Here is a 27,824-nt window from a genome sequence, read left to right on the forward strand (position 1 = left end):
TGTGTATTTACATGGCTTTTCAGAAAAAAACTGAAAATCTAAGCAATTCAAATTTGGATATATACTGTTTATCTTACAATCTTACCTGTTTTTTCCTAGTTAATACACTTAAAGCTCATAAGCTTCTTACCTTGACAGGTATATAAATATTAAGCCTTTGGATAAAAACATACAAAGGTTTCATAGGAAAGTGGCACGTTTTCTTAGTACTTCTGTGGGTATCACCTAGACTTTATAACAAATACATAGCTGTTGCCACTGCTCAGCAACCGGTCTCTGCCCAGGAAAAGGCCAGACGTCCAGGACTGGAACCTGCTGGTCTGCCTTTGGTGGAAACAGACCGTGTGCCTCCTTGTGTGGTCTGACACTGGGTAGTTACTCAGCTTAAGAAAGCAAGAAGGTGGAGAGGCTAGAAGGAACGCTTTCTGACACATTTGCTATCCTGGGATCCCCCTAACTCTGTGCTCACGTCATGTCTTCTCTCTCTCTTTCTCCCCCCTCACCCACCGTGTTGCTGCCCCAACTCCCAGATCCCAGCTATCGTTCTTTTCACTCTGGTGGGTACGGCCAGGACGCCTTGGGGATGGACCCCATGATGGAACATGAGATGGGCGGCCACCACCCTGGTGCTGACTATCCAGTTGACGGGCTGCCAGATCTGGGGCATGCCCAGGACCTCATGGATGGGCTGCCCCCAGGCGACAGCAATCAGCTGGCCTGGTTTGATACTGACCTGTAAATCATCCTTTAGGTAAGAAGTTAAACAAGCCAGTTTGGGTAAAATACTTTTACTCTGCCTACAGAACTTCAGAAAGACTTGGTTGGTAGGGTGGGAGTGGTTTAGGGCTATTTGTAAATCTGCCACAAAAAAAAGATACGTACTTTTAAAGATGTCTTGGAACATTTGAATGTTCTCAGATTTCTGGTTGTTAGGTGGTCATGTGTGGAAGTTATTAACTTTAATGTTTTTTGCCACAGCTTTTGCAACTTAATACTCAGATGAGTAACATTTGCTGTTTTAAACATTAATAGCAGCCTTTCTCTCTTTATACAGCTGTATTGTCTGAACTTGCATTGTGATTGGCCTGTAGAGTTGCTGAGAGGGCTCGAGGGGTGGGCTGGTATCTCAGAAAGTGCCTGACACACTAACCAAGCTGAGTTTCCTATGGGAACAATTGAAGTAAACTTTTTGTTCTGGTCCTTTTTGGTCGAGGAGTTACAATACAAATGGATTTTGGGAGTGACTCAAGAAGTGAAGAATGCACAAGAATGGATCACAAGATGGAATTTATCAAACTCTAGCCTTGCTTGTTAAAATTTTTTTTTTTAATATCTGTAATGGTACTGACTTTGCTTGCTTTGAAGTAGCTTTTTTTTTTTTTTTTTTTTGCAGTAACTGTTAGTTTTTTAAGTCTTGTAGTGTTAAGTTATAGTGAATACTGCTACAGCAATTTCTAATTTTTAAGAATCGAGTAATGGTGTAGAAACACTAATTCATAATCACTCTAATTGTAATCTGATAAAGTGTAACATTGTGTAGCCTTTTTGTATAAAATAGACAAATAGAAATGGTCCAATTAGTTTCCTTTTTAATATGCTTAAAATAAGCAGGTGGATCTATTTCACGTTTTTGATCAAAAACTTTATTTGGGATATGTATGGGTAGGTAAGTCAGTAAGAGGTGTTATTTGGAACCTTGTTTTGGACAGTTTACCAGTTGCCTTTTATCCCAAAGTTGTTGTAACCTGCTGTGATACAATGCTTCAAGAGAAAATGCGGTTATAAAAATGGTTCAGAATTAAACTTTTAATTCATTCGATTGTGTCACCTTTTTTTTCCTTGTCATTAAGCGGTCTGTGAGGGTAATAAGTTTTCCTCAGGATGAAGTTGAACTGAGTAAACAGATAGTGATATAATTTAAGTTGTAATGATGGAAGAACCTTACTGCTAATAGATGGAATTGTTCTGTCAAATTTCTTACACTGGGTCCTGGGTTTTTAAAGTGCACCAAAATGTTTTAGCTTTGCACATTTAGCTGTGTAGGAGGAGAGTGTCCACCACCTCTAACTGAAGGACTCTGGGCTTAGAGCCTATGGCCAAGACGCCTTCAGCCTGGCTGCAGGTATGTATATAATTCTGTTCGATTGACCAGAGGCCTCACGCTTCAAAGGCATCTAGTTCTTGGCGACATAGAACAAAGTGTTAGTCAGTTGTGTCTGACTCTCTGCAACCCTGTGGACTGTAGCCCACCAGGCTCCTCTGTCCGTGGGGTTCTGAACTCCAAATAAGCTTCCCGCCCCCAACCCCAAACTCCATCACGTGGTCTCATTCCTTTAAGGTAATAATGATGAAGAATTACCCACCTGGATTTGGACTTCAAGCACCTTCACAGAAGTGTGACTCATTTGGAGCGGGGAATTCCTTCAACTCCACTTTGAACTGATAATTAAGATGCTTTACCTGTCGATGTTTATCTGAACATAATCAGAGCGAACTAGAATGGGCCTTCTTCCATTGCTCTCTGCCAGGTGAGCCTGTCATCCTGGTGGTAGGTCTGACAAGTTTTTAGTTCATCCCTGAGGGCAGAGTCAGTATACCTATTAGAACTTGTGTTTTGGGGCTTTAAAAAGAGTGAAAGTGTTTGTACTGAGAGAGAGCTGTTTCTGATTGTGTATTTAAACATGTACTTAGTTCCTTGTTGTTGGATGAGGACCCTGTATAAATTCTTCCCTGTGGTCTAATTGGGATGAGAGGGAAAACGTGTGTGTATTTGGTGAAGGGGCAGTTCTGCTTCCAGTGCATGACACAGAGAACGAAGGCAGCACCGCACGAGCTGTTCGCAGGTCAGAGTGAAGATCTTCGTAGTCAGCTCAGCCTCTAACATCAAGAACCACAGCAGGGTGTTTTATTTAAAGAACTTTTTAAAACCATAAAATATTTCAGAACTCTGCCTAAAATCATCATAGTTTTGAAGTTCCATGTAGAAACTTAATATGAAGGTTAATCTGATTCAGCAACGTAGCTCTGCAGTGTACTGAAAAGGACAAAGGGACGAGAACAGCCAGGACACTTGTGAAAAAGGAGATAAGAGGACGTGTTCTATAAGCTGTTGAGGCATGACTGTAAAACTTGAGGTAAAGCTAGAGGTAGTTAACATTATTGACTGGAGATGTATCAACACATTTTTAGAGAGGGATAGAATTAACATCACTGTCAGAAACTGTTAGAGCATACAACTTAAGATTGTCATTATTCACATTTTGTTCTGTTCGCTTTTTGTTCCAACTCTGTATTATAAATGTAAAATTTTCAAAATTTTGAGCAACATATATACTAGTGTCTCAGAAGATGAGAGTTCTTCAGAATATAGTTCTGATTCAGACAATGTAAATATCATACCAACAAAAAACCTTAGTGATTGATTCTAATACAGAAAGAAAAAAGAAAACTCAAGATTCTGGAGAATGCTTCTTTGCTTCTGCAGAAAAATGGTTTGAAGACAACATTTCACAAAAATCAGAAGACTAAAAAGATGTGTCAGGTGTAACTACTGAATGTAATAACCTACAAAATGTTAGTGAAACAACAGAATTTTTAGCCAGTCAAAAGAAAAATTGCCAGCCATGAGTGGTTTTTAGTTTGAAAGAAAAAAAAATCACATGGTCAGTAATGAGTTACTACTGTTACTGGCACGTGAATAGAAGTGTACACTAAGGAGCAGAATAAGATGAAGACAATAGACACTTGAAAGGTAGCACTGGAGGTCATGTGAAAAAGAGGGACTTTTCAGTAAAGTGTGGAACAGGTATGCAGCCATTTGGATAAAATTGAAGTTAATGCAGGAAGAAAATCCATAATCAACAAAGTATAGAAGCCCACACCAGATGCCCATGTGTCTGGTAACTGCAAGAGAACAGCCACAATGCAGTAAAATACAACGTTAACAGTACGGGTATATCTGAGATTGATACTAAGCAAAAGCAAGTCACCAAGGCATGCTGTAGAAGCGTATAGGTACAAAAAAGGGGCAACTATCTTAAGCAAACCATCCACAGATGGTAAAATGAAAAAGCAAAAAAATATTTACCAAAAAAATCAGAATAGTGATTTATTACCTGGAGATGGAGGTACGTGGGACGTTTGATCCCATTGCAGTGACCGCCACTGAGCTGAAAAATAAAGCTTTTTCCATGTTGGAGGAGGTGTTTGAGACCTGAGGCTTTGGTCTGGTTATTTGAATCCTTGATAGTGAAAGATCTTGGGGTAAATATGCTCTTGCATTTTTGTCTTGATTAGTGCAGTAAAAGCAGAAGATCTGCCCGTGCTGTATAGTTCATAAGCCAACAGCAAGCGGAGTCGCGCACTGCAGGTGTTCTGTTCTGGTAGGTGAGAACCTACTGCCTTGCTTGAGTGAGCACCTGGCAAATGCAGTTAGAAAACAATGGCGGCGGGGGTGTGTCCTTTTTCTTAGCATCAGATGTGGTGTCCATGCCACCACCCCATCTGGTGAGGAAGCTAGAGGGAGGGGTGACAGGCCTCTGCCACCTCAGCATCATGCCTCTGAGAGGTGGAGGTCGGGTGAAAAAGGCCAGCCTTCTTCCATGTCATATCAAGACCCTCACCCTGCCCAGGTCCTGATTCTGGGCCGAGGCTGCTATGGTTGCCACTTCCCTCCCTCTGCTTATCCAAGCTTGAGGCTGTTGGGGCCAAAGCCTCCTCACGTTTGGTGAGTCTTGTCCCCCAGCTCCAGAGCTCTCCCCAGGGACCAAGCCTCCCCCTCCCTCCAGTTCCTTCCTGAGGCTCCTACCTCACTCAGCCTAAGTCCCCGTATCAGAGAGACTGACTGCTACGTAGTTTTCTGTGGTTTGAGTAAGGAGAAAACGGCATTTTGCTTCAAGTGGGGGCAGAAGAGACCCAGACCTTTGACAAGAGCCTTGGCCAGCAGAGCCCCCACTTTCTGACCTGTGCCACAGGGCTGACACCTGCCCTGCAATCCCAGAACTGACTTGAGAACCTCATGAGGTGACATGGTGACCTCACAGTAATACGGGAGGCATAAACAGGTAGACAAGTACCAAGAACCGTAAGAAGTAAATCCCACTGCTGCTGCTTAGCTGCCAGATTCTGCCCAGGGGACCTCCCAGGCCAAAGTCACCCCAGATGTTCCCAGAGGGCCAGCTCCCTGGGTGTGTGCTCAGGCTGTAAGCTGAGGCAAGGTCTCAAAGCTCGGGCCTGCCGTGAGTGGAGAGAAGGCAGCCTGTGGCCTTGCAAGTCCTCTCCACGCACGGCGTGCTGCTGATGCCTTTGCACTTAGCTCTGTTACGCCTTTCCTCCCTGGGGCGCTCAGCCAGTGGACTGTAGTCAATTGGCAAATAGCTGAAGCTCGGAGGGGCTAGGAAGGGGAAGACCAGTAGGTACCTGGGATGTTGCCAGAATCCTAAGGGCCCTGATGGGTGGCCAGCAGCCAGTTCTCAGAGCCTGGGAAGCCACAAAGGGGTGTGGGCCTCCCATGCGGGGCAGGAAGGGTTACCGCCCTCAACATCCTCCTTGCCCACCCAGACAGTTCATGTCCCCTACCTCAGCTCAGCAGGGCTGGGGCTCTTGCTTTCCATAAGGTGCCTTTGTGAGAAGGGACATAAAGGATCCTCTAACTCCAGGAGGACAGAAGAGCTTCACACCAGGGTGCACAACGTGGCATGGGCTAGCTTCAGTGCCTGACACCGTGGGTTGAGCACCCTTGGTGGACAGAAGCCCTGCTAGGGACTGTCTTCTCACCCTGTGCCTATTCTGATATGCCTTTCCTCAGAGAAGCAAGGCTGGGGACTCGCATCCATGCATGGTCCACTTAGCATGGTTTTGGAATGTTAAAGCTCTCCTGTTTCACCTTAAGCAGCAGAGAGTCCCTGCTCAACGCAGAAGCATAAAGAAGATTCCATTGCTCTGAAATACCTTCTGGGAGGACTCGGCCCAGAACTCCAGGGTGGTTCCCTCCAAGATCTGAGTGAAATGAGAGAACAGTTTGCCTGGGCAAACAGAACTGTGCCTGTTCCCTGCAGCAGAGGGGCAAAGCAACAGGAGCTGAAGGCCAGGCCTCCTTCGACTCCCTCACCCTTGGAGCACAGGCACATCCAGGCAGGCCAGGGCCCCTGGGGTGCACAGCCGGGTGATGGGCATGCTGCCCAGCAGGACTTCCTGTGGGGCCTCCTCATGTGGGCACTAGGGAGGCTGGAGTAAAAGAAATTGCCTGCTCCGGGGTGCAGGTCCCCCTTACACCCCAGCTACTCACAGCTCGGCTCTGGATATCCCACTGCTAGACAAACAGGCTCTGGAGTCAGAGTCCTAAGTTCAACCTGACAGCGGGGCCTTGGGCAGGTGGACTGGCTCTGAGCTTCGATTTTCTCTGCTATGAGATGGAGACAAGGTGGTGTGCTTGGCAGGTGGTGGGGTTTAAATATGGTGAGTTACATCCATGCCTTTGGGGAGGGGGGCGCAGAGCAGCTGTTCACTGCAAAGCCACATGGAAGTGGGCACACTGCCCGTATCACAGTGGCAGATGAGGCTGGTGGTGACAGTGTGGCCAGCTGCCCGTGACACAGTAGAGGGGGCCTCCCTGGTGGCTCTGATGGTTAAGAATCCTGCAGTGCAGGAGACCTGGGTTGCAAAGATCCCTTGGAGAAGGGAATGGCTACCCACTCCAGTATTCTTGCCTGGAGAATCCCATGCCCATGTAGCTCCTACCCCTGCCTGCCCTGCCCATCCTGCCTGCATAGGGGCTGGGGACGGGGCTCCTCTGTCTGAGAACTCTGGAGCACTGCCGCTGCTGATCCAGTCTAGCCCTTTCATTCTGCAGTTTGAGGAAACAGATCCCAGAGAGGAGGCCAAGGAATGTTCTCAATTTGCTCACCTGGTTCCAGCCACCCAGGACCCCCCTCCCCCCATCCCCCCCCCAGTGCCGTGGTCCGAGCACCCCTCCGCAGTGCCGGGGGCGTTAAGGGTATATGTGTGAGGAAGAAGCTGGAAAGGTTTTGAGGTGGTGGTCACTGGTAGAAGGTGAGGGGAAGGAGTCAACCTTGATGCCTTCATCCCACTTAGGTGAGCAGACAGACCTGCAAGGAAGCCAGCATTCCTTGAGCATGCTGCATTCCTTTAGGCAAAGTGTCAACTACCTGCTCCTGTGAGTGGAGTCTTGCCCATTTCTCCCCAGGATTCCTAGAATCAGTTCATCCCTGAAATGAAAAGCCAGGCAGGTAAAATAAAACAAGCTTCCAAAGGCTTGCTCTAGATCTGCAGCTGGAAGAGCATTCCTGTCTCATCCCGCCTGGTAAATCTCTGGAGGAGACAGGCTGGGAGATGCCCGCAGCTTCCCTCCACTTTGATGAGCGCAGGTAGCGCTGGCTTGAGCAGAGGCCTATGTGGCCCACACACGGGGAGAGCATTCTGAGAACGTCGAGCAAACCTGGGTTCCCAGATGCAGCCAACAGGCACCGAGAGGGCTCGTTCTGAGTGGGTTTTCTAGGGCTGGAGTCAGAGCATCTCAGCCAGAGGTTCTGGATTCAGCTGACTTTATTGGATCCACACAGAGCTGTGGGTGACCTGTGGAGTGTGTGTAGCCGGGGGTGGCGGCCGCAGAGGACTGTGCTGAGTGCCTTCTTGCCTAGTGTCCAGCAGCTTGGAGGATCTCCAGGGCCAAGGACGCCACTGCGCTGTTGGCCGATGACCTGTGAGAAAAAGCAAAGTAAACATTTAGGCATTTCCAAGGTTAAATGCCCCCATCTTCCAAAGGGGTTGGCCTTTTCACCTGAGTACCTGATGAACCAGCTGCTTCCCAAAGCTGCCCTGAGCATCATTTTGAAAAGCTCAGACAGGCTCCCCAGGCTCTAGGGGTGGAGGTGAGGACCCCAAAGCCCCCAGTCCCACCATAGCAAGCCCCCTAAGCTATGCCTGAGCTCCTGGCCCTGCCACCACTTGGCGTTGAGCTGCTTTGGACAGACTGCACCGATGCCGAGTTGCAAGAGCGAGTCAGGCAGATGGCAGCCAGAGCCTGTCAGCCCAGAGCCCACAAGGAGCCTGCCTGGCGCCAGCCTGCAGCTGACTTGTGCCAACCAGCAGAGATCCCAGACGCTCCATGGTGCTCCTTCCTGGCCAATCAGCCAGCAACTCGGGATTTCTCATTCTCATAGGTGTGGATGTGCAATTAAGACCTTAATGTGGAATCTTTGTTACTGGAGCCGATTGTCTGACACACACACTTGTGCCTTAACAACTGTCACCAAAGCAGAGAATGGTGCATGGCCATGCCCCCAGAAGTGTAAAAGTAGCCGGTGGCACACTCCTGACTACATGGTAGGCGAGCTGCTGCCTAGCAGTGGGACTGGGGGCTGCGAAGAAGAGGTGGGGTGCAGGGGAATGGGGCCACGTATTCCTGCTCTGCACATCAGGGGTCTCTCTGAAAGGAAGGAATGCACTTGAACTGCTCTTGGCTCAGGCCAGGCTACTCCAGTGGAGCCATGAGCCCATCCCACCCACCAGAGCGGCACCGAGTGCCAGTGACCAGCAAGGGAGACGCACCCACCGTCAGGCCCCATCAGGGCTGAGGACGCTGCTGTCCCTGGGGACGGACCCACCTGGCCCAGGAGCCACCGTCCACACTTTACACCACAGGGGCCGCCAGGCAAGAAGGGCCGCTCCATCAAGGTCAGCCTGTCCCTCCCCTCAGCTCACAGAAAGCACAAGAAAGGTGGGAGAGGCCAGGAGGTGCTGCCCCACCCAGGATTAATGCAGCAGTGCTGGGTGGAGCTGAGCCTCCTCCACAGAAGCACCATCTCCCCAGTACCTCAACCACATGTTCTCCAATGAACGCAATACTCAAAACACCAGGAAGCAGGTTCCATACAACCTCGTGATTCTGAAGAAAAGCTACCAGCAAAGGCTGGGCACCCCTTAGCAGGTGGGGCCTGGGTGACCCATCCACCAGGAGGGAGGGCGCACAGTGGGCAGTGTCAGGTGGGAGGGTGATGGTCCCTGGTGTGTAGGGGAAACGAGGAGGAGAGGAAAAAGAAATGGGAGAGTGTTTGCCAAGCCTACTCACCCCCCGGCCGGGGCCAGCCCCTCCAGAGCCCGCAGGAGGTTCCCTGCGCTCTTGAGACTCTCCAGGTGCTTCTCGTTGGAGGTGATCTGCAAGGGAGGAGGGAAGAGCAGTCAGCAGCTCCATCCTGACCCACGACCTGTTCGCTGGGCATCCTGAGTCTCTGGCTGCCCATGTTACTGGGCAGTGAGCCCCGGGGTGCTGCTGATCACAGAGGCACCCTTGGGGGTGAGCAGGAGGGAGTCCACTGCAGTTGGACAAGTGCCAGGTCAGGATGGGGTGCTTCCTGTTGGCCCCTTAGGAGGCTGTGTGTTCTGGGAGCTGAACACTTCAGGGAAAGCAAATCATGGGTGAACAAACTTGCCAGCTGTCAGTTCCACGACCCTGCTGGCCTTGTGTCCCAAGCCCAACACAGCCTCTTTCCTACAGCCAGAAGTGTGATTCTGGGTTTCCAGTGATCTCGGGGGTGGGGGGGGGAGCTGTGTGTGGATGTGCTGCGAGAAGGAAGAGGCACTAACAGCTGAACCGGGGCAACACCCCTGCCCAGGTACCCTGGGAGATGTGCCCTTGTCAACTTCCTGGGAGAAACAGGAGACACACTCAGGCACCCTTGAGCCTGCAGCACCACGGGCAGAATCCTAAACCCTCAGGGCTGGAAGGGACTCAGAGAGAGGCCGCCCCAGCCCCACTCCCAGAGACTCCCTGATCCAGACCCTGAAGTCCATGCCCTACGGACAGAGAAGAGAAGGCTTTAGGAATGAACCCTGGCTTTAGTATTAGAGTTGTTTCTCTTGATTCATCATCCATGTCCCATTTTTATCTGTTATTCTTCAAATATTTTCTAATAAACACTTCGGTGGCACTTCACATTTCAGCAGACTGCAGTTTCCTGTACATTTTCTCACACCTCCCTCTCAGCAGCCTGACCTCACAAGGTAAGCACGTACTGTGCTTTATAGATGAGGTAACAGAGGCTTAGTGAGACGAGGGGCCGCGATGGCAGCACACAGGGAGCTGGCCCCTAATCCCACCTGAGGCTGGAACCAGGCTGAGCTTGGCTGCTCCCACTGTTCTTTTGTCTTCCTACCTGATCATAGCAACCAGGGCTGGAGTATCATCTCTCCATTTCTTAACCAATCACAGATGCGGATAGGAAGGTCATGGGGGTAATTAGACCTTTATGTGGACTCTGAGTTGCATGTGAATGAATCTGAGCCTCCGTGGAGATCCTATCCCACTTCCTGAGTGTGTAGACACCAGCTGCCAGCTCAACTGCATCAGGTGTAATTTCTGCAAAGATTCGCATCTTAAAAGAGCTGCGTGCGAATCCGATCTGAAATTACACCCAGCTTGATGAGTTCAGAAGGCTGCTGTGGTTCAGTAGGTCTGAAGCAAGCACAAACTTAGCCGGAAACGATCTTCAGCAAGGATTCCCATCTAATTTTTCTCAAAACTGTGCCTCATACGGTTCAGGTGAGCTATATCCAAACCCGCTGCTCTACTAACCCTGCCATGTGTCATGTGTAAGAGGCTGAGCCCCACTCGCAAAGAAATAGCACGGGTACGTTTACTCATGAGGCTATTTGGAAAGTGCAAATAGAAACCTACGGTGGAAATTACATGATCAAAGGAAGAGGCCAAAATAGCATCATGTGCAGCTGACATAAAGGCCAAGCATAAATAAAGCCGGAAGAATTGAAAGCTATGCAGTCTGGCTGCCTAAACTCTTACTAGCACATCAACTCTTATCCCACCTATAAAGATGAGTTCATTAGAAAATAAAATTTTAAATAATATCAGTCAGAGGTTCTAATTCTGGGAAAGACAGAGAAAACACACGCCACTCTTCTTATCCATTTAAAACCGGAACAGAATACACAGAGCAGCTCTCTGAGATTACAGAAAAGTGAGCAGCACCAGCAGCGGGGACGGAGGCCAGAGCACCACTGCTGCTCTCCCTCTGGCGCAGCCCACCTCGACCTCAGCACACCCAAACCCCGGACGCGAGCACTGAGGGGCAGAGGGGAGGGCTCCGGGAGAAGCCAGGCTTCAGGAAGGGGAAAGGAAATGTCCAAAAGCTCCAAGAGTGCAGATGAAAGCCCCTTTCCTTTTCCTTGGTTCTCTTCCGCCCCAGGCAGCGGGCAGTTCTGTGGGGGCAGCAACAGGAGCCATCAGCCAAAACTCCCCTCTGTTCTCCCAGTGTTTGGCCCAGACATGACAAGTGTGGACGTGTGTAGTCAGTGGCCAGACAGAAAATGAGAGACCCAGGGAACCAGAAAGTATTAGGGAGGTGACAGAGAAGAGCTTGACAAAGCTGAAGCACCAATACTTTGGCCACCTGATGCAAGAGCCGACTCGTTGGAAAAGCCCCTGATGCTGGGAAAGATTCAGGGTAGGAGAAGGGGGTGGCAGAGGATGAGAGGGTTGGACGGCATCATCGACTCAATGGACATGAGTTTATTAGGGTTAGGGTGACAGAGGGTTAGGGGTTAGAGTTAGGGTAAATAACAAAGATAACTAAAGTATTTCCAGTCACTTGGAAATTAAACAACACACCCTTAAATAATCCAAGGATCAAAGAAGACATCCCAAGGAAAATTAGAAAGTATTCTGAGCTGCAAGATGTCTATACAATATATCAAAGTCTTGGGGGGGGGGGGTAGGTGCAGCTAAAGCAGTGCTTAAAGAGAACTTTATGGTACTAAATACTTAACATAAAAAAAGAGAAAGGTCCAAGTCAATAATCCAGGCATTCATGTTAAGAAACTAGAAAAAGAGCAAAACAAACCCAAAGACGGAAGGAAAAAAAGAGCAGAAATCAAGAGTAATGTCGTAAATGTAGGCCCAAATATATCAACATCTATATTAAGTGTAATTTACGAAGTGCTACAAATAAAAGACTAACATTTTTAGACTGGATATAAGCAAAATAAAATGCGACCATGTGATGTGTACCAACATACCTTAAATACAAGGGCAAAGAACTACTGAAGTTTTAAGAATGAAAAAAGATATGTCACACAAATTGTAACCAAAGAAAGCTGGTGCAGTTATAATAATATCAAAGTCAGCTTTAAGCCAATAATTATAACTAAGAATAAACAGAGACATATATTTATAAAAAGATCAACTGATCAGGAAGATACACCAAGTCTGATTTCTAAATGTACCATAATTAAGAATAGAGAGAGACATATTTATAAAAAGATCAACTGATCAGGAAGATATACCAAGTCGAAATTCTAAATGTACCTAATAACAGCCTCAGAATATGTTTAAAGAAATGACAGAACCAAAGTGAGGCAAATCCATAATTACGGTGGCACACTTCTCAATCTCTCCCAGCATGTACACGAAAATCAGAAGGGATGTGGATGTTTTACACGAGATGAACAAACCTGACCTTATAGACATATAAAGAAAAATTCATTTAACAACTGCAGAATGTATGTTCTTTTCAAATGTACATGTAAAGTTTTCAAAATATATTTACTGTCATAAAGCAAGTTCTGACAAATTTCAAAGGTATAACTAGCAAAATGTCAGGATCTGTACATTAAAACCTACAAAATGCTGATAAAAATTTTTTTAATGAAATAAATGGATATATTTACTATGTTCATGAATTAGAAGACAATATAGTACATATATTGATTTCCCCAAAATACAGGTTTAATGCAATTCGTATCATAATCCCAACAGGATTTTTTACAGACCCACACAAATACTATCAAAGTTTTGACAAGTGTGCGAAGGTAACCTGAATCGGGGAACATTTTTAACAAACAATGCTGGAACAAACGGACACCTCTATGTAAAAACCTGCCCCTAAGCACTTATTTACACCTCAAATAAAACGTCATTCAAGGGGCTTCCCTGGTGGTCCAGTGGTTAGGACTCCAAACTCGCACTGCTGAGGGTCTGGGTTCAGTCTCTGGTCGGAGCTACAATTCCATAAGCTGTGTGGCATGGCCCAAAACAGAAATGATTCAAAATGGATCATGGATCTGAATGTAAAATGTAAAACAAACAAAAAACTTCTTGAAGAAAATATAGGAGAATACATATATGACCTTAGGTTTGCTGATGAGTTTTCACAACACAAAATCACAGTCCCAGAAAGAAAAACACTGACAAATTGGACTTTATCAGTGTTTACAACTTTGCCCTTTATATATTTACAATGGAATTTTATTTAGCCATAAAAAGAATGAAATACTGCCATTTGCAACAAAATGAATGGACCTAGAGATGGTCATACTAAGTGAAGTAAGCCAGACAGAGAAAGACAATATCGTATGATGTTGCTTCTATGTAGAATCTAAAAGATATAAATGAAAGAAAACAAACTTACATGGTTAGCAGAGGGGGTGGGAGGGGTTGGGATAAATTAGGAGTTTGGGATTTGCAGATACAAATTGGTATATAGAGAATGGATAACCAACTAGGTCCTACTATATAGCACAGGGAACTATATACTCAGTACCTTGAAATACACTATAATGGAAAAGAATAAATACAGATTTATGCACGTATAACTGAGTCACTTTGCTATATATTTGAAACCAACACAATATGGTAAATCAACTATACTTCAATTTAAAAAAAAATTTTTTTAAAGCCTTTGCTCTTTGCAGAAGATTGATAAGAGAGTACACGTGCTGTGTTTTGCTCAATTGCTTCAGTCGTGTCTGACTCTGCGACCCCATGGACTGTAGCCCTCCAGGCTCCTCTGTCCATGGGATTCTCCAGGCAAGAATACTGGAGTGGGTTGCCATGCCCTCCTCCAGGGGATCTTCCCAACTCAGGGATTGAACCCATGGCTCCTGTGTCTCCTGCACTGCTGGCGGATGCTTGGGAAGCCCCTAGGACAAAGCAAAGTGAAAGTGAAGTCGCTCAGTCGTGTCCGACTCTTTGCGACCCCATGGACTGTAGCCCACCAGGCTCCTCCGTCCATGGGATTCTCCAGGCAAGAGTACCACCGGAGTGGGCTGCCATTTCCTTCTCTGGGGATCTTCCCAACCCAGGGGTCAAATCCAGGTCTCCTGCATTGCAGGCAGATGCTTTACCCTCTGAGCCACCAGGGAAGCCATAAGACTAGGAGGAAATATTTGCAAATTACATACCTGATAAAGGACTTTTATACAGAACATGTAAAAGAAATTCTTAAAGTTCAACAAGAGAACTTTATAAACGGGCAGAAAATCTGAATAGACAATCCGTCACAGAAGGTATTGTAGATGACAAATGAACATGTGAAGGGATACTTGGCATCAGTCGTCACTAGGGAAATGCACATTCAAACTGCAGTGTATACCACTACACACCTAGATCCATAAAAACTGACAATAATCAATGCTAGCCAGGATGCAGAGTAAGAAAAACTCTCATTCATTGCTGCAGGATTGCAAAATGGCACCACCATCATGGAAGAGAGTTTGGTGATCTGTATAAAACTGAACATAGTTGTACCATACAATCCAGCAGTTGTGCTCTTAGGTATTTACTCAAGAGCAATGAAAACTTGTGTCCACAGGAAAACCCGTGTGCAAAGTCTGTGGCAGCTTTATTCAAAATCACTAAAAAGAAAAAGGAACCAAGATGACCTTCAATAGAAAAATGGAAAAACAACTAGCAAGCCTTCATGCCTTACTAGGTACCAGGTCTGATTGGATTCTTAGAATGAGATGCTAGTAAAGATAAGTCTGGATACTTTTTGAAAAGATAAGAATTTTAATTTGCCTTGCTAAATTAATTTGTAATAAATATTAGGATTTTAAGTGGCCTAGACATGAGTGATTCCTTTCTCCAAGAGCTTGGTTTTCTCTTTGGCCACCACAGATTATAAATTATGATGACCTATCAGGGAAGGCCCATTATGATGGGCACCAACCTTCTTTTAAAACATTCCACTGCCTTTATCAGACAGTGTGGCCTTTAACCTTGTATGTTCTCAGGACTTAAACTTTGTTAAAAGCGAATTGTGAGTCTGCTTAGAGGTCATCCCGCCTCGTTCTCTTCCGAGCCACCTTAGCAGGGGATGTTCTGGGCACATTGAGACCCATACTCAGTAAGGCAGGTGGGAAAGTGACACTTGTCCACAGAGATGCTGAGTTCAGGGCTGAGCTGCTGCTAGACAGCTTCTCATGGGTCTGATCACTGCAGTCAAGAGCGAGCAATGCAGTGACTAAGAAATCAGTAATGCAAGAGGACACTGCAAAGAGTGTCAGCACAGTGCCTTCCTCCTGCAGTTAGTATTTCCATTAGAAGTCGGTTAATGCCCATTAGCCAAGACAAGGAAACAGTTTTATTTTGCAATAATTGTCTATGGCAGAGAGTAGATTTTATTTGGAAACATCAAATGGCTGATGTTCATTTCCTGCAAACAAAGGATGCCTGCCTCACATTTCTCCTGCTGCTAAGATGTCTGACTGGTAGCTGGATGGCTAAAATCCATCAAAGTGGAGACATGAATGTACTAAATACGTGCAGTTCACCTGGCAGACAGGCATCCATTCAAAACATAGGGTCTTAAAGGGAAAGATTATAAAAAAGTTGTGAATCCGAGTTTAGAATGAAGATCAACTTGGAAAGACAATTCCCCACATCAGTTTAATTGAGAGTATATAAACAAGCAGATGATGGACTCTGGGTAAACACCCTACTTTATTCAACCTTCTGCTACGTCCCTGGAACATGAGTTGTGTCAGAGAGCATTCAGGAATCACTTGGTGTAACCAAAACACCAAAAGGAGAGGCTTGTATCCCACAGAATCATCCCTCATGTTCCCCACCAGGCTCATAAATTGTAAGGGAGGGGCTTTTATTTTTTCCCTTCTTTTCTTAGCACACTCACCCTCCAGGACAGAGTTTGTGTTGGCTTCCTTTCTGGATTTCAGCTTCCCAAATGCAAACCAACACAAGAAGCCATCTCTGGCCCCGGGTAACGGCAGGAGCCTGAAGTGGTAACCTCCTCAGTGTGCAGGGGCAGCTGAGAGGACAGTGGCTCACCTGGGCCGAGTGGCCACCAGGTGACAAAGCCCGGCCTGCTGACAACCTTCCTTAAAACGTGGAAGTCAGCACGTACTTCATGCTGCATCCTGGTGATACAGTGTGAACTGACGCTCGTGGACCTGACTCACAGCATCGCCCTCGTGCAGCTCGTAAAAGCTCGGGCGCGGCTTCCCTGCCTGGATGTGGTTTCAGGTGTGGAGCGCCGTGGCTGCCAGGACGCAGGTACGGGCAGGCCGCGGGCCTCTGTTACCAGTGGGAAATAATGCATGTCTGTCTCTCCACTGGGACTGAATGTGTGTGGCAAAGGGAAGCCAAGTTAACCTTATTTTCTTATTCGTGAGTTCCTCTAGACAGGCCCAGGCAACCCAGACAGACCAGAAAAAACCCAGCAGACGGCGCCGAGGAGCACGCGCGGCCCAGGTGCTCTGCACACACGGGAGGGTTATTCTAATTCCGCGGCCTTCAGATCTCACAGGCACGAGCCCAAACAAGCAGGAAACTGACACCTCGACTTCAGAGGGCTTCCGTTTCAAACATAAACCTCTTCATCGGCCCCTTTATTTTGCACTTTTAACATACACTTTGTCTCCTCTTGGAGTGTGAAGGTTTTTAAGTTACTTCAAAGCCATGTCTGTCCAACCCTTGCACATCGAGACATGCTACCCGCTGGCCTTCAGACGCTGGGACGGAATCTGCGAAGAGCCCCTGGTCAGCGGTCTGGCAGTCCCTCCCCGCTTTCCACCTGCTGTTGCACGCTCATTCTGGGTCGCTCCAGACGTTTCTTGACCTGCCCTGCACATCCACGTTTAAAGCGAGACTACGGGAACACTCGCTGGTCCGTTCCCGGGCCCCTGTGCGCCCTGTGTCTTCCATGAGACGCTGAGGGCACCTGGAGCACAAGGGAGTGATTCTCACATGTGGCCTCTGTGTCTTTTCTGGAGTTTGCTCAGAAATGTGATGTCATATTCCTCAACACAAGCAAGCGAGGCTCCTTCTGAATGGCGCTTAGTCATTGGGATGATCTCAGGGAAGTCGAGGGCACCCTCCTCTGGGATCCATAGGCTCCCCAACTTGGCCCGACACCTCCATTCTCCCCTCCAGACTCCCGTCTGGATCTGTGGGCCCCTGCTAAGCCCAGAGTCCATGAGGATGGTAGGCTGAGGACGTGAATGTTTTTCTTTTTCACCCCTCAAGACATGACTCTTTTCTCGAAGAAAATTATCCATACCTACCCCCCTTCATTGTGGACCAGCCAGTTCTCTCAGCTCTCTCCAGGGCAGTAAAAATGCCCTTATTGCTGGGAAACTGGTCATAATTACATCAGTTTCTGGCCATTAAATCCAGTAAGTTTAAAATGCTGAATGCAATATAGCTGGTTTGGGAAAACTTTTAGACCCGATTCAACTAACTACAATAGCCTAGGTCCAAAATAAGTGAGGAAAAGTCAGTTTTAATTGGCAAATAGGCCGGATTGTGGACTTCTCGTGGGTAAAAGAATTAACAGATTGGCCCAAAGAAAGTTCTGGTGAGACACAGGATCAGGACACACCATTTTCCCCACACGACCCCCGGAGAACAGGTGTCTGAGGCAGTGGCGCTGGGATGTCAGCCACGGGACGTGGCGGGAAGTTCCCCACGAGAGAAAACTCTCCAGGTAGGAACCGTGCTGTGACTGGGTTACGAGGAGTGAGAACGAGGGTCGTAAGAAGCGAGCAACCATGAGTGGACGCTATTTGTACTTGAGCCAAATGAATCGCAGCTGATCCTTAGGAATGTTCCATGGGGTCACACTGAGGGAGTCCATTTGACGATGCAATCCCTGAGTGTACAGTGTGGGGTGGTGTGTGTGTGTGTGTGTGTGTGTGTGTGTGTGCTAATGGCAGGGCTTTGAGGGGGGGAAGGAGTAGGCAGAGTGACTTAATGAGGGCCTGTTTCCAGCCCTTTCTCTGAATTTCCTATCGGATGGCAGGGAAATGGGAGACGGGGGGGGGGGGGGGTGTTGCAAAGTGAATGATAGCAAATCAGTAAGACTTAATAGGCCCCCCAATTTGCTTCTTCCCCAATCCTCACTCCACCACGTGAGGACCCAGTCAGCCCCTAAACTGCTCTGTTGTGACCCAGCCATCATAAATAAGAACAGTCAGGAAAATGTGCACCCTGGAATGTTGGGTAAAAAGCAGAAAATATAAAAAACAGTGTGTGGAACGTGACCCCGACTCTACAAAATGAGCATGGGGCCACGGTAAGCATGAAGTCTCCAGTGTTATAAACCTGACTCCCAAGGTCCTCAAGTCTGCTGAGAGGTGGGCAGAAGAGAAAGCACAGTCCGACCTGAGCTGAGGACACAGGGAGCCCCCGCAGCAGTGACAGGTGCGACGAGCACGAGCAGGACTGTGCTTGGCGACAGTGTCCTGAGCGCCTGCCACGCGCCAAGGCCCTGGTGAGATTCTGGGGACCCAGCTGGGTGTGCGTCAAGGCAGAGCTGCCACTGTGAGAGACACGGCGAAAGAGGAAACAGAAAATCCTTCAGAAACTCAAGACTGAGCTACCATTTGATCCTGCGATCCCACCCTGGGCCTGTATCCACCCCAGTGTTCACAGCAGCCCTATTCACAGCAGCCAAGACATGGAAGCAACCTCAATGTCCATCAGCAGACGAATGGGCAAAGAAGCTGTGACGCATGTAGTGGAACATCTGTCGTAAAAAGGAAGGAGACAACGCTGTCTGCCGCAACATGGATGGACCTCTAGTTGATCACACTGAGTGAAGTAAGCCAAATATCATATGGTATCACTTATATGTGGAATCTAAAAAAGTGATACAAATGAACTTACTTATAAAACAGAAATAGATTCACAAACACAGAAAACAAACTCATGCTTCCCAAAGGGGAAAGAGCAGGAAGGGATTAATGGGGAATTTAAGAGAGAGAGTCACACTGTTCCATATAACGGACAAACGGCAAGGGCCTGCACAGCCCAGGGAACTATATTCACTGCTGTGTGACGACCAGTGACGGAAAAGACTGAAAAAGAATATGTATGTATGTATATACATGGGCTTTGCTGCTGGCTCAGATGATTAAAAAAAAAATCTGCCTGCAGTGTGGAAGATCCAGGTTCGATTCCTGGGTCAGAAAGATCCCCTGGAGAAGTATTCTTGCCTGGAGAATCCCATGGACAGAGAAGCCTGGAGGGCTCCAGGCCATAGGGTCGCAAAGATTCGGACACGACTGAGCAACTAACACTTTGACTTTTCACATATCTGTGTGTATATATACACACACACACATACATACATAACTGAATCACTTTGCTGTACACCTGAAACACTGTACATGAAACATGCTTCAATGAAAAAAGCAGACAGGATACTCTGAGACAGTGGTGGGTGTTAAGGAGAATCAAGAAGGGGAAAGGGGAGAGGAGAAAGTGAGGAAGGGGGTGGCTGGGTGGGCAGGATACAGGAGATAACGCCTGAGGACGCAGCAATAAGAAAGAACCAGACACAAGAATCTGGGGACTCATATTCTGCCAAGGGGCAAGAAGACCAGTCACATGGGTCCCGAGGTGGGAAGGACCCTGGTGGGGACCTGGAGGCAGAGGAAATAGGGACCTGCTAGAAACAGGGACCCTCTGGAAGCAGGGAGCTAGTGAGGAGGGGCTGCAAAAACGGTCCAGGTGAAGGCGGTGGGGACCAGCGACCCACGGACCCTTTTGAGGGAAATGAGAGGGAAGGCTGTACCTTGGACTTCAAGCTATAGAAACAGAGCCCTTGAGATTTCTATCAGAAATAAAGCAATTCATGGCTTCCCTGGTGGTTCAGATGGTAAAGAATCTGCCTGCAATGTGGGAGACCTGGGTTCAATCCCTGGGTTGGGAAGATCCCCTGGAGAAAGAAATGGCACCCCACTCCAGTATTCTTGCCTAGGGAAAACCATGGCCAGAGGAACCTGGCAGGCTACGGTCATAAATAAATATTTAGAAAAAAGAATTCATTCTTGGGACTTCCCTGGTGGTCCAGTGGTTAAGAATGCACCTGCCAATGCAGAGGATGTGGGTCCAATTCCTGGTCCAGGAAGATCACACATGCACTGAGGCAGCCAAGCCCACATGCCCCAGAACCCACGCTCCACAACGAGAAGCCGTCGCAATGAGAAGCTCACACAACGCAACTAGAGAGTAACCCCCGCCGCTCGCTCCAGCTAGAGAAAGCCCACGCGTGGCAACAAAGACCCAGTGCAGCCAAAAAAATAGTAAAAATAAAGAATAAATTTTTTTTTAAAAAAGAAAGCAATTCAGAGACTTTTCCAAGAGGAGGAGGACAGGGCAGGCCTGGAGAGCTAGATCTGAAAACGGGGAAGATGGATTACTACACAGTAATTCTCAGAGCGCTGAGTTTATCAGTAGATAAACTACTATCACTAGCCAGCTTGTGAACAGACTTAGTAGATGAGCGTTTTATGTTTTTGGTAAGTGAGTACTTTTTAAACACAGGATGAAACTGTCACCTACATGTGTGACGTCTTTGACCTTTTCCTAAAACACATGTCACAAATGGGGGAGGGCCAGTGGTCACGCTGGCTGTAAGCTCTGCTCACAGTTACAGGCTGTGCTGAGCAGGAACCCCTTGGCTCCCGTGAACCCACCGCATTCACAAGGATAAAAGGAGACTTGGGGGTGTCATGGGGTTGGGCCGAGTACCTTGTCCCCCCAGGCCCTGGGGACAGCCATGAGTAACAGTTCCAGAGGCATCAAGTTGGGTTTGTGTGGAGGTGGACAGATGGCCTCAGGGCGCGAGGGGCAAGGCAGCCAGGAAGGCAGGTGCGGGGCGGCGCTCGGGCTGGGGGCAGAGCAGCACCTGCAGTCAGCAAGAGTGTGGCCTCGGGGAGCACCCTGCTTTGTGGGGGACTCCGGTACCCTGGCAGCATCCTCGACAGGCGTTAGAACAAGGCAGATTCGGTCAGGCTGAGCTGTGGAGACACCTGAGCGAAGCAAGAGTCCACTTCACTTCCTCTCCTGTGTCCTTGCCCTCCAAACGTTCCCTTCTGCTCTGGGACTCTCTAAGGACACATTAGGGGCAGCTGAAACTTCCTCACGTGGAGAAAACTGGGAGGAAGATGAAACGGGAAGGAAAATTAAAGCACATTTGGCTGATATGATTAAAACCATCAGGCACCAATTAGTCCAAATTTAGGCCAGACACTGACTGGGGGACAGCTGAAAACTCCCCTGTGGCTGTTACGTTCGTGGACGGCCGTGATCAAACAGTCCCTCTGGACGCATTCCACTAATGACCGCTCCGCTGAGATCTCGCCCTCCCCTCCGGCAGGCCAGACCACCGTGGTTCTCTGTGAGGCCTTCTGAGAAAGGCTGGCCCCACAAAGTGGGGGGTGGCGGGGAGAACTGGTGAAGTTCCTAGATTTCCACCTTAGAGAGAGAGGTCAGCTGTCAGCTGAGCCCAAAGCATCCATTCTACACAGCGGAGTGGTGATAGGAAGGGAGGGTGTGTGTGTGCGTGTGTGAGACAGAGTGTGCGTGTGCGTGTGCGTGGTGGGAGGGGAAAACTTGGAAAGCTCCCAGGACAAGTCCACTGACCCAAACACTCCCGACTCTGGGCGACCCCGAGGGACCACACAGAGCCAGGCGGAGGTGGTACGTGCAGGAACAACTTCCAGGACAAGCGTCCAACTTGCCTTGGGATAAAATTAACTGAAGCCAGGTCTCAGAGGCTTCCGGGGCAACATCAAAGAGCCGGGATGTTCTGCTACAAAAGGCTTTGGCAGGATGACCTCTGGCCGGCGCCGCCCTCATCCTCGTGGGCCCCCGGTGAAGGTGGGGGAGCTGGGGCTGGTGACAGGACAGGGTTGGGGTCCTGGACTCAAGGGATGGGTGACCACTCATCACGTGGCCTCCTTCTGGGCTGCCCTGGGCACTTTCACAGGGAGTCGGAGCCTGTGTCCCCGTGAGTCTCCAGTGGGGGGAGGGGGACAAGAAAAGCCTCCGACTCTCCCACGCTTCTCTGCAGAGCAGATGGGGGACACAGAAAGGGCCTTGCGGAGTCGGGTCCCCGAGCTCTGAGACCAAGAGACCACTCCACCCCCAACCCAGGCGAGCGACCACGGGGCAATTCTCAGGAGCAGGGAGTTGGACACAGGCTGGACCCGTTTGTCCCCACTTTGCTTAAGGGCACCGAGGACAAGGTCACGCCTCTCAGAAGCTGCATCGCCCAAGAGGAACCCTTTTGGAGCTCTCAGATGAGGGGTATTCATGACTTAAAGTGCTTCATGGACCCTGGTTCAGAGGGAGAAGTATCCTAAGGAGGTTTTCACTGGGCAGAGGCAGGAAAATAAACTGACATGGAGAAAGGGGAAACTTGCCATGGAGAGGAGGAGAGGCGCTCCTGCCCCGCTAACTGAAGTGCTGCCCCACCTGTCCCCAAACGCACCCCTGTGCCCCGGTCCCCTCACCACTCTCTCCAGAGCCCGCTCTCCCAGAGCCACGGCGATGCCCGCAGCAGGGTGGTGCTGCCTCGGCACCTTCTGAGAAGAGGGTGTGCCAGGCGTGTGAGTGAATGAGTGTGCTCATGTGTGTGTGTGGGGTGGGGCAGTTAAGGTTTTAAAAACGAATCTTCACTAGTGAGAACCTACTGTATACCACAGGGAACTCGAAACCCCCAAAAGAGGGGATATATGTATGCTGATTCACTCTGCTGTACAGCAGAAAACAACAGAATGTCATAAAGCAACTATGCTCCAATAAAAATTAAAACTATAATAAAAGGTTTTTTTTAAAAAAGACAAAACCAAATAAATTAATCTTCGAGTCCCTTATCCTGAAATGGTGAACACAACAGGTGGCAAAATGGCAGTGAGTCCACATACTTAACACAGTCGCTTCCGCATGACTTTTAGGTCTTGACAGCAGTCGGTGTGAGAAGTCCTTTACCTGCCTGACCATGACGGACTCAGAGCAACAGGGGTCCTTTGGCGCCTCTCATTCCACAGAGGAGGAAACTGCCCATCCAAGAGGCCAGGTGGCTAGCCTCTGTCTACCTGACTCAGAGCCCCTGACCTCAATCATCAAGAGACGCTGGGGGAGAAAGAAGGGGCCAGGTCAGGGCTGTGAGCCGAGTTGTCTACAAGATCACCGAAGGCTGGAGAGCAGGAGTCACACAGCTGCTGCTGCGACTGGCTCACCGGCTCCCTGGCGCCGTCCCTTCCTTCACATCAGTGTGTCTATGCAGGGGGCGATCTGTCCCCCAGAGGACATCTGGCAACGCCGGGAGACATTTTTGTTGTTACCCATGGGGGTGGGGGGCTGCGGGGCATCTGGTGAGTAGAGGCCAGAATGCAGTGCACAGGACTGCCCTGCCATAAAGAATCATCTGACTCAAATGTCAACAGCACTGGGGCTGAGAAACCCCGGCTTCTGGATCCTGGCTGAGGTAGATCATGCTGCCTTCTCATGCTATACTAGGATGCTTGAGGAAATTCAGGAGGTTACTGCACTTTTTTAAAAAACATACAAAACTGAGTCCTGGACCGGCCTTTGTCACAGTACATGATGCCCTTCCTTTTGTGGTACCCAGGTCTGTGGACATCACTGGGATGCATCCCACCCAGGATGCACTTGTGCTGCAGGCCCCTCCCTGCAAGGCTTCCTAATGCAAGGCAGCCCCGGAGGAGCATCCTCGAAGCCCCACATGCCACCATCCCTGAATGTGGCTCCAGGAAGTAAAGCGTTTCCCTGTAGCTGCTGCCAGCCCAGGAGCAAGACCTCGTATGCAGCTCACAGAGGCCAGCCCCTCAGCGGCTCTCTGGACCAAACTGCTCACCAGTTACACTGACTCATGCAGCCAGGGGAGAGGTTTTATATCAGACCAGGCTGGCACTCAACTGTCATAGGTAGTTCTTTTTTACCCATAAGACCAACATGAGTGAGAATTTAAGTTAAGCAAGCTTGATCACATTCTTCTGAAATTAGTTTTGTATGATTTTTGGGAAAGTTTGAGATTCCGGAAAAAAATCTGTGATGGGCATGATGTTCTTATTCTGTACTTAGAGTATCATCACTTGATCATCATTCCAAGGTGTCACTTAGAAATGGATAAGTCCCTCCTCCTCCATTAACTTAACTAATAATTTCAATGCAAATTCATGAATAAAGACCATGGGCTGTAGGAAATCTACATGTCACTCAACATGTCCTTCTGCAGAAAATTCTAGGAACTGATGGTCCTCTGCAAATGCGGTCTTCTAATATCTGGATGAGACAGCTTTAGGAGGATGTAAGCTCCCTTACTTTAAGGCTATTATGAAGCCACGGTCCGTTTCACTCCATGACAAAAATGGCAGCATGATCCACTGTTACCTTGATGAGATGCTCTGGTTCATGATCATGAAACATGAGTTAAGATGATGGGGATTCTGGGACTGTTTTAAGGAAATGCAACTTTCTGACAAATTCTTTCATAGAATACCTATCTACTGGATCTTCATAGGATTCCTTTAAAGAGTACAATCTCCATGCCTCTTAAAGTTATTCAGATGGGAAGCATTAGCTGTTACGGTTTCCTGTAACATTAAATGACTTAATAAATAAAAGTGTGGAGTCAAGTTCTTCAACATAACTCTAGTTGAAAGGGTGTCAGAGAAATTCCTTGACTCTTCAGGGGCCCATCGTTTTCTAACCTCACTACTACTACCTCTAGTTTGAACTGTTATGTGTGAAAACTACAGGCTTTTCTGAACTCGTGGGAATATAATAAACATTAGAATAAACACACATACATGTATTACTGTCAGCAGCCCAGGATAATCAGAGACTAGGTTCTTAGCAAACGCAGAGGCCAGAAGGTCATTCAGAGAAAAACTGGTCTGTAATACACAAAAAACTACCTCCTCAAAGACATGAGTGAGTGTGTGTGTGTGGGGGGCAGCGGTCAGAGAAAGAGGTGAGGATGAGGCAGTCCGATGGGGGAGGATACAAAGCCCAACCAGGAGAGGGTTTGAGGGCCGGGGCTGGACATTCAGGTGAGGTACTCACTGTCCTCATCATATTGCACCCAGCTGAGGGCCCATGACCTTGGAGCAAGCCCATGAGGGCTCCACAACCCAACCTGTCCACTCGTCTTCCCACCGAACCCAAAGAATCGCTCCACACTTGTGTCAGCTCTTGAGTCCTGGGAGTCAGGAAGTGCAAATACAGATCTTGAGCCCTTTCCCTTCCCTCCATCATCTCTTTTCTAGCTTTTGTTGTCTCTGAATATACAGAGGTGGAGGAATCAATGCTCTGAAGCTGGTCATGGCAGAGGCGAACACATACTGTGCTTTTACTCCGTGCCCAGTCCTGCTGTTCTCAGAGCTTAGAAACAAATTCGCTCATTCTATGAATGAACAAATTCCCATTTAATACACCAAGAGATCATGGCACATAAAGTTTATATTTCTGAGGAAGTCATTAAAAACCTTAGAGAACTGAAATTGAAGTCCATAAAAATGACGAAACTTCGAGAAGAGAGTGCATTTTTGTCTCCTATTTACTCATTTTATATTATTAAGGCAACTGCAAAAATTATTGTAATAATTCTTAGTTTGTAGAATAACCATCTTTCTAATTTTTTAACCATCTATATCACATGCAACTTTTACCTAGTTGATATAGGACTTTTACAACTGTTTTTTAAAGTTCTTTTCTACAACCTCTTTCTATATCTTTATCAGTTTCACTCTGTCTGCACATATTAATTTTTAACAGCTTTACTGAGGCTTGATTGACATGATAATCTACACAGACACAGTTGTACGATTTGCTAAACTGTACATATGTATGTGAAAGTGTTAGTTGCCCAGTCGTGACTGATTCTTTGTGACCCTGTGGACTGTAGCCTGCCAGCTCCTCTGTCCATGGGATTCTCCAGGCAAGAATACTGGAGTGAGTTGCCATGCTCTCCTCCAGGGGATCTTCCCAATCTGGGGATCGAACTTGCATTGGCAGGCAGATTCTTTATGGGAAGCTCCTAATAGTTCTGTGTGGAATTGCCTGAGACACCTGTGCCCTGCGCTGCCCACTAAACTGGCTCGGAGGCCATACCCACATCCAATGGGCCGAAGTAGGGTGAATTAGGTCATCCCATGATCCTCACGAGAAAGACACAGGCCCACGGCACAGCATGCGGTGCTCGGTGAACGCCTGCAAGAAGAACTCATCTACTGCTTCCTAAGAAGGCTGTTAGGACAGTGTTTGACAGAGCAGAGTGCCTGCCCGGTATCTACTATCTGGCCTTTGGGGTCACGAGGTTGGTGACTCTCCTCCCTTCACCTCCTGCCAGGGCAGAGACAATCTACCGGTTGCAAAGGACAATTTAATAGCACTTTGTCTGGAGTGACAGTAAAGCACGGGCATGGTTTCTGCCTTTGAAAAGCATTTGTCTTCTTTGACCTGATATTTAGGCGATTTTGAAACAAACCATTAAGTACACAGAAACAAAACATGAGATCAAAAGATCAAACTTAAAAAGAATGCCTACAAGATCAAAGCCTCCTGTTCATCGTCTCTTGCTGCAGGAGTGTCTAGTGGAGGGAGAAGATGTTTCTTTGGAGAAATATTCTTTTCAAACAAAGATTAGAAACCGGCTTTAAGGGGATGGCCAAGGGGTGGAGAGAGGAAGGGTGGGGAAGAAGCAAGAACGGCATTGAAAGCAAAGCTTCCGGCTGCTAGTTTGGACAAGTTGGCGCATCCAGCAGATGTTGGAAAGCTCCAGAGACAGCCCAGTGCTGGCAGACCTGCTCAGAACTGTTCGTAACATTGGTGGGGTCCGTGGAGACGCCATCTGCCCAGGAAACAAGAGGCTCTGCGGTGTCCTCGGACCAAGATTGACCCAGCCACTCTGTCACCTGCCTAAGAGCAGAGCAAGCGGGTAGGGAGCTGTCCTTGTTGGCCACGGGCTTTGCCACGGCTGTATTCAGGAAGCAACACCAATGCAGAGAGGACTTAGAACCAGCCCCTTTCCCAGCCCCTGAGTCCAGGGTTCCACAATGACAGAACATGTAACAAGGGCCTGGCTTAGCATCTGGGAGAGAAAGTGAGACAGAAAAGCTATCTGTGAACAGCAGACCCTCCCCCCGTGGCTGACCACACTGTGTGCATTCCAGCTCACTGACTAGCTGCATCCTCTCATACTCCTCCAGATGTCTGGTGGTGATAAACGTGGGGCAGGCTTGGAATGCTTAACCAACCCCAAGAGAACCCAAGAAGCCCCTCCTACAACTCCAGGGAATCCCTGTGTTCCAAGGACCTGACCGCGAGCCAGCCCTTCACTTCAGGTTCTCATCCGCACTATCCACCTGGCCCGAGGCAAGGCTCAAAGCTTTGGACTTTTCCCTTGCTTCTGTGGGCCAGCCCAGGTCAAAGCCCCATCCCTGCACCTTCCCTTGGCTGACAGGGGAGATCAGGGGGGCAGAGAAAGAATAAAGGCTCGAGACAAACTCCCTGGAAGGTCAGAGCTGAAGAGCACTTTGTCCTCCTTTTTTATCCAATCTTGACACAAACTTGACTACATAAAATCAAATTCTGCACGGAAGCCACTGATATGAACAGAATCAAAAGGTAAAAACCGATAAACTGGGAGAATAGTTGCGACACCTTTCACAAAGGGCTCCCTTCTCTAATAAAGAGCTCCAAGAAATCAGTAAGAAGAGGGTCAACTTCTAAACAACGGGCA

General features: G+C 48.2%; 2 protein-coding genes across 11 annotated transcripts in view; one reads left to right on the top strand and one right to left on the bottom strand.

Annotated features, from left to right (window-relative positions):
- Nucleotides 1-4,212, top strand: part of CTNNB1 (catenin beta 1) — a 49,618-nt gene extending 45,406 nt beyond the window's left edge. The window contains exons 15-16 of one of the 5 annotated variants that reach the window (XM_025272907.3): nucleotides 531-751; nucleotides 2,339-4,212. In XM_025272907.3, the coding sequence (XP_025128692.1) occupies nucleotides 531-739 (209 nt within the window). In that variant the 3' untranslated portion in view covers nucleotides 740-751; nucleotides 2,339-4,212. Of the gene's footprint in view, nucleotides 1-530; nucleotides 1,818-2,338 lie in introns of those variants that run through there. The other 4 variants (XM_025272904.3, XM_044933745.2, XM_025272905.3 and 1 more) reach the window with 4 other exon arrangements.
- A 3,333-nt stretch (nucleotides 4,213-7,545) lies between these two features.
- The window catches only part of ULK4 (unc-51 like kinase 4), a 505,777-nt gene continuing 485,498 nt past the window's right edge, over nucleotides 7,546-27,824 (bottom strand). For all 6 annotated transcript variants that reach the window (XM_045163883.1, XM_045163885.1, XM_045163880.1 and 3 more), the window contains 2 exons: nucleotides 9,089-9,174; nucleotides 7,546-7,718 (listed from right to left, as the gene is read on the bottom strand). In XM_045163883.1, the coding sequence (XP_045019818.1) occupies nucleotides 7,655-7,718; nucleotides 9,089-9,174 (150 nt within the window). In that variant the 3' untranslated portion in view covers nucleotides 7,546-7,654. The remainder of the gene's footprint in view (nucleotides 7,719-9,088; nucleotides 9,175-27,824) is intronic.

The sequence above is a fragment of the Bubalus bubalis genome, chromosome 21 (genome assembly GCF_019923935.1).
Source record: "Bubalus bubalis isolate 160015118507 breed Murrah chromosome 21, NDDB_SH_1, whole genome shotgun sequence".
NCBI classification, from domain to species: domain Eukaryota; kingdom Metazoa; phylum Chordata; class Mammalia; order Artiodactyla; family Bovidae; genus Bubalus; species Bubalus bubalis.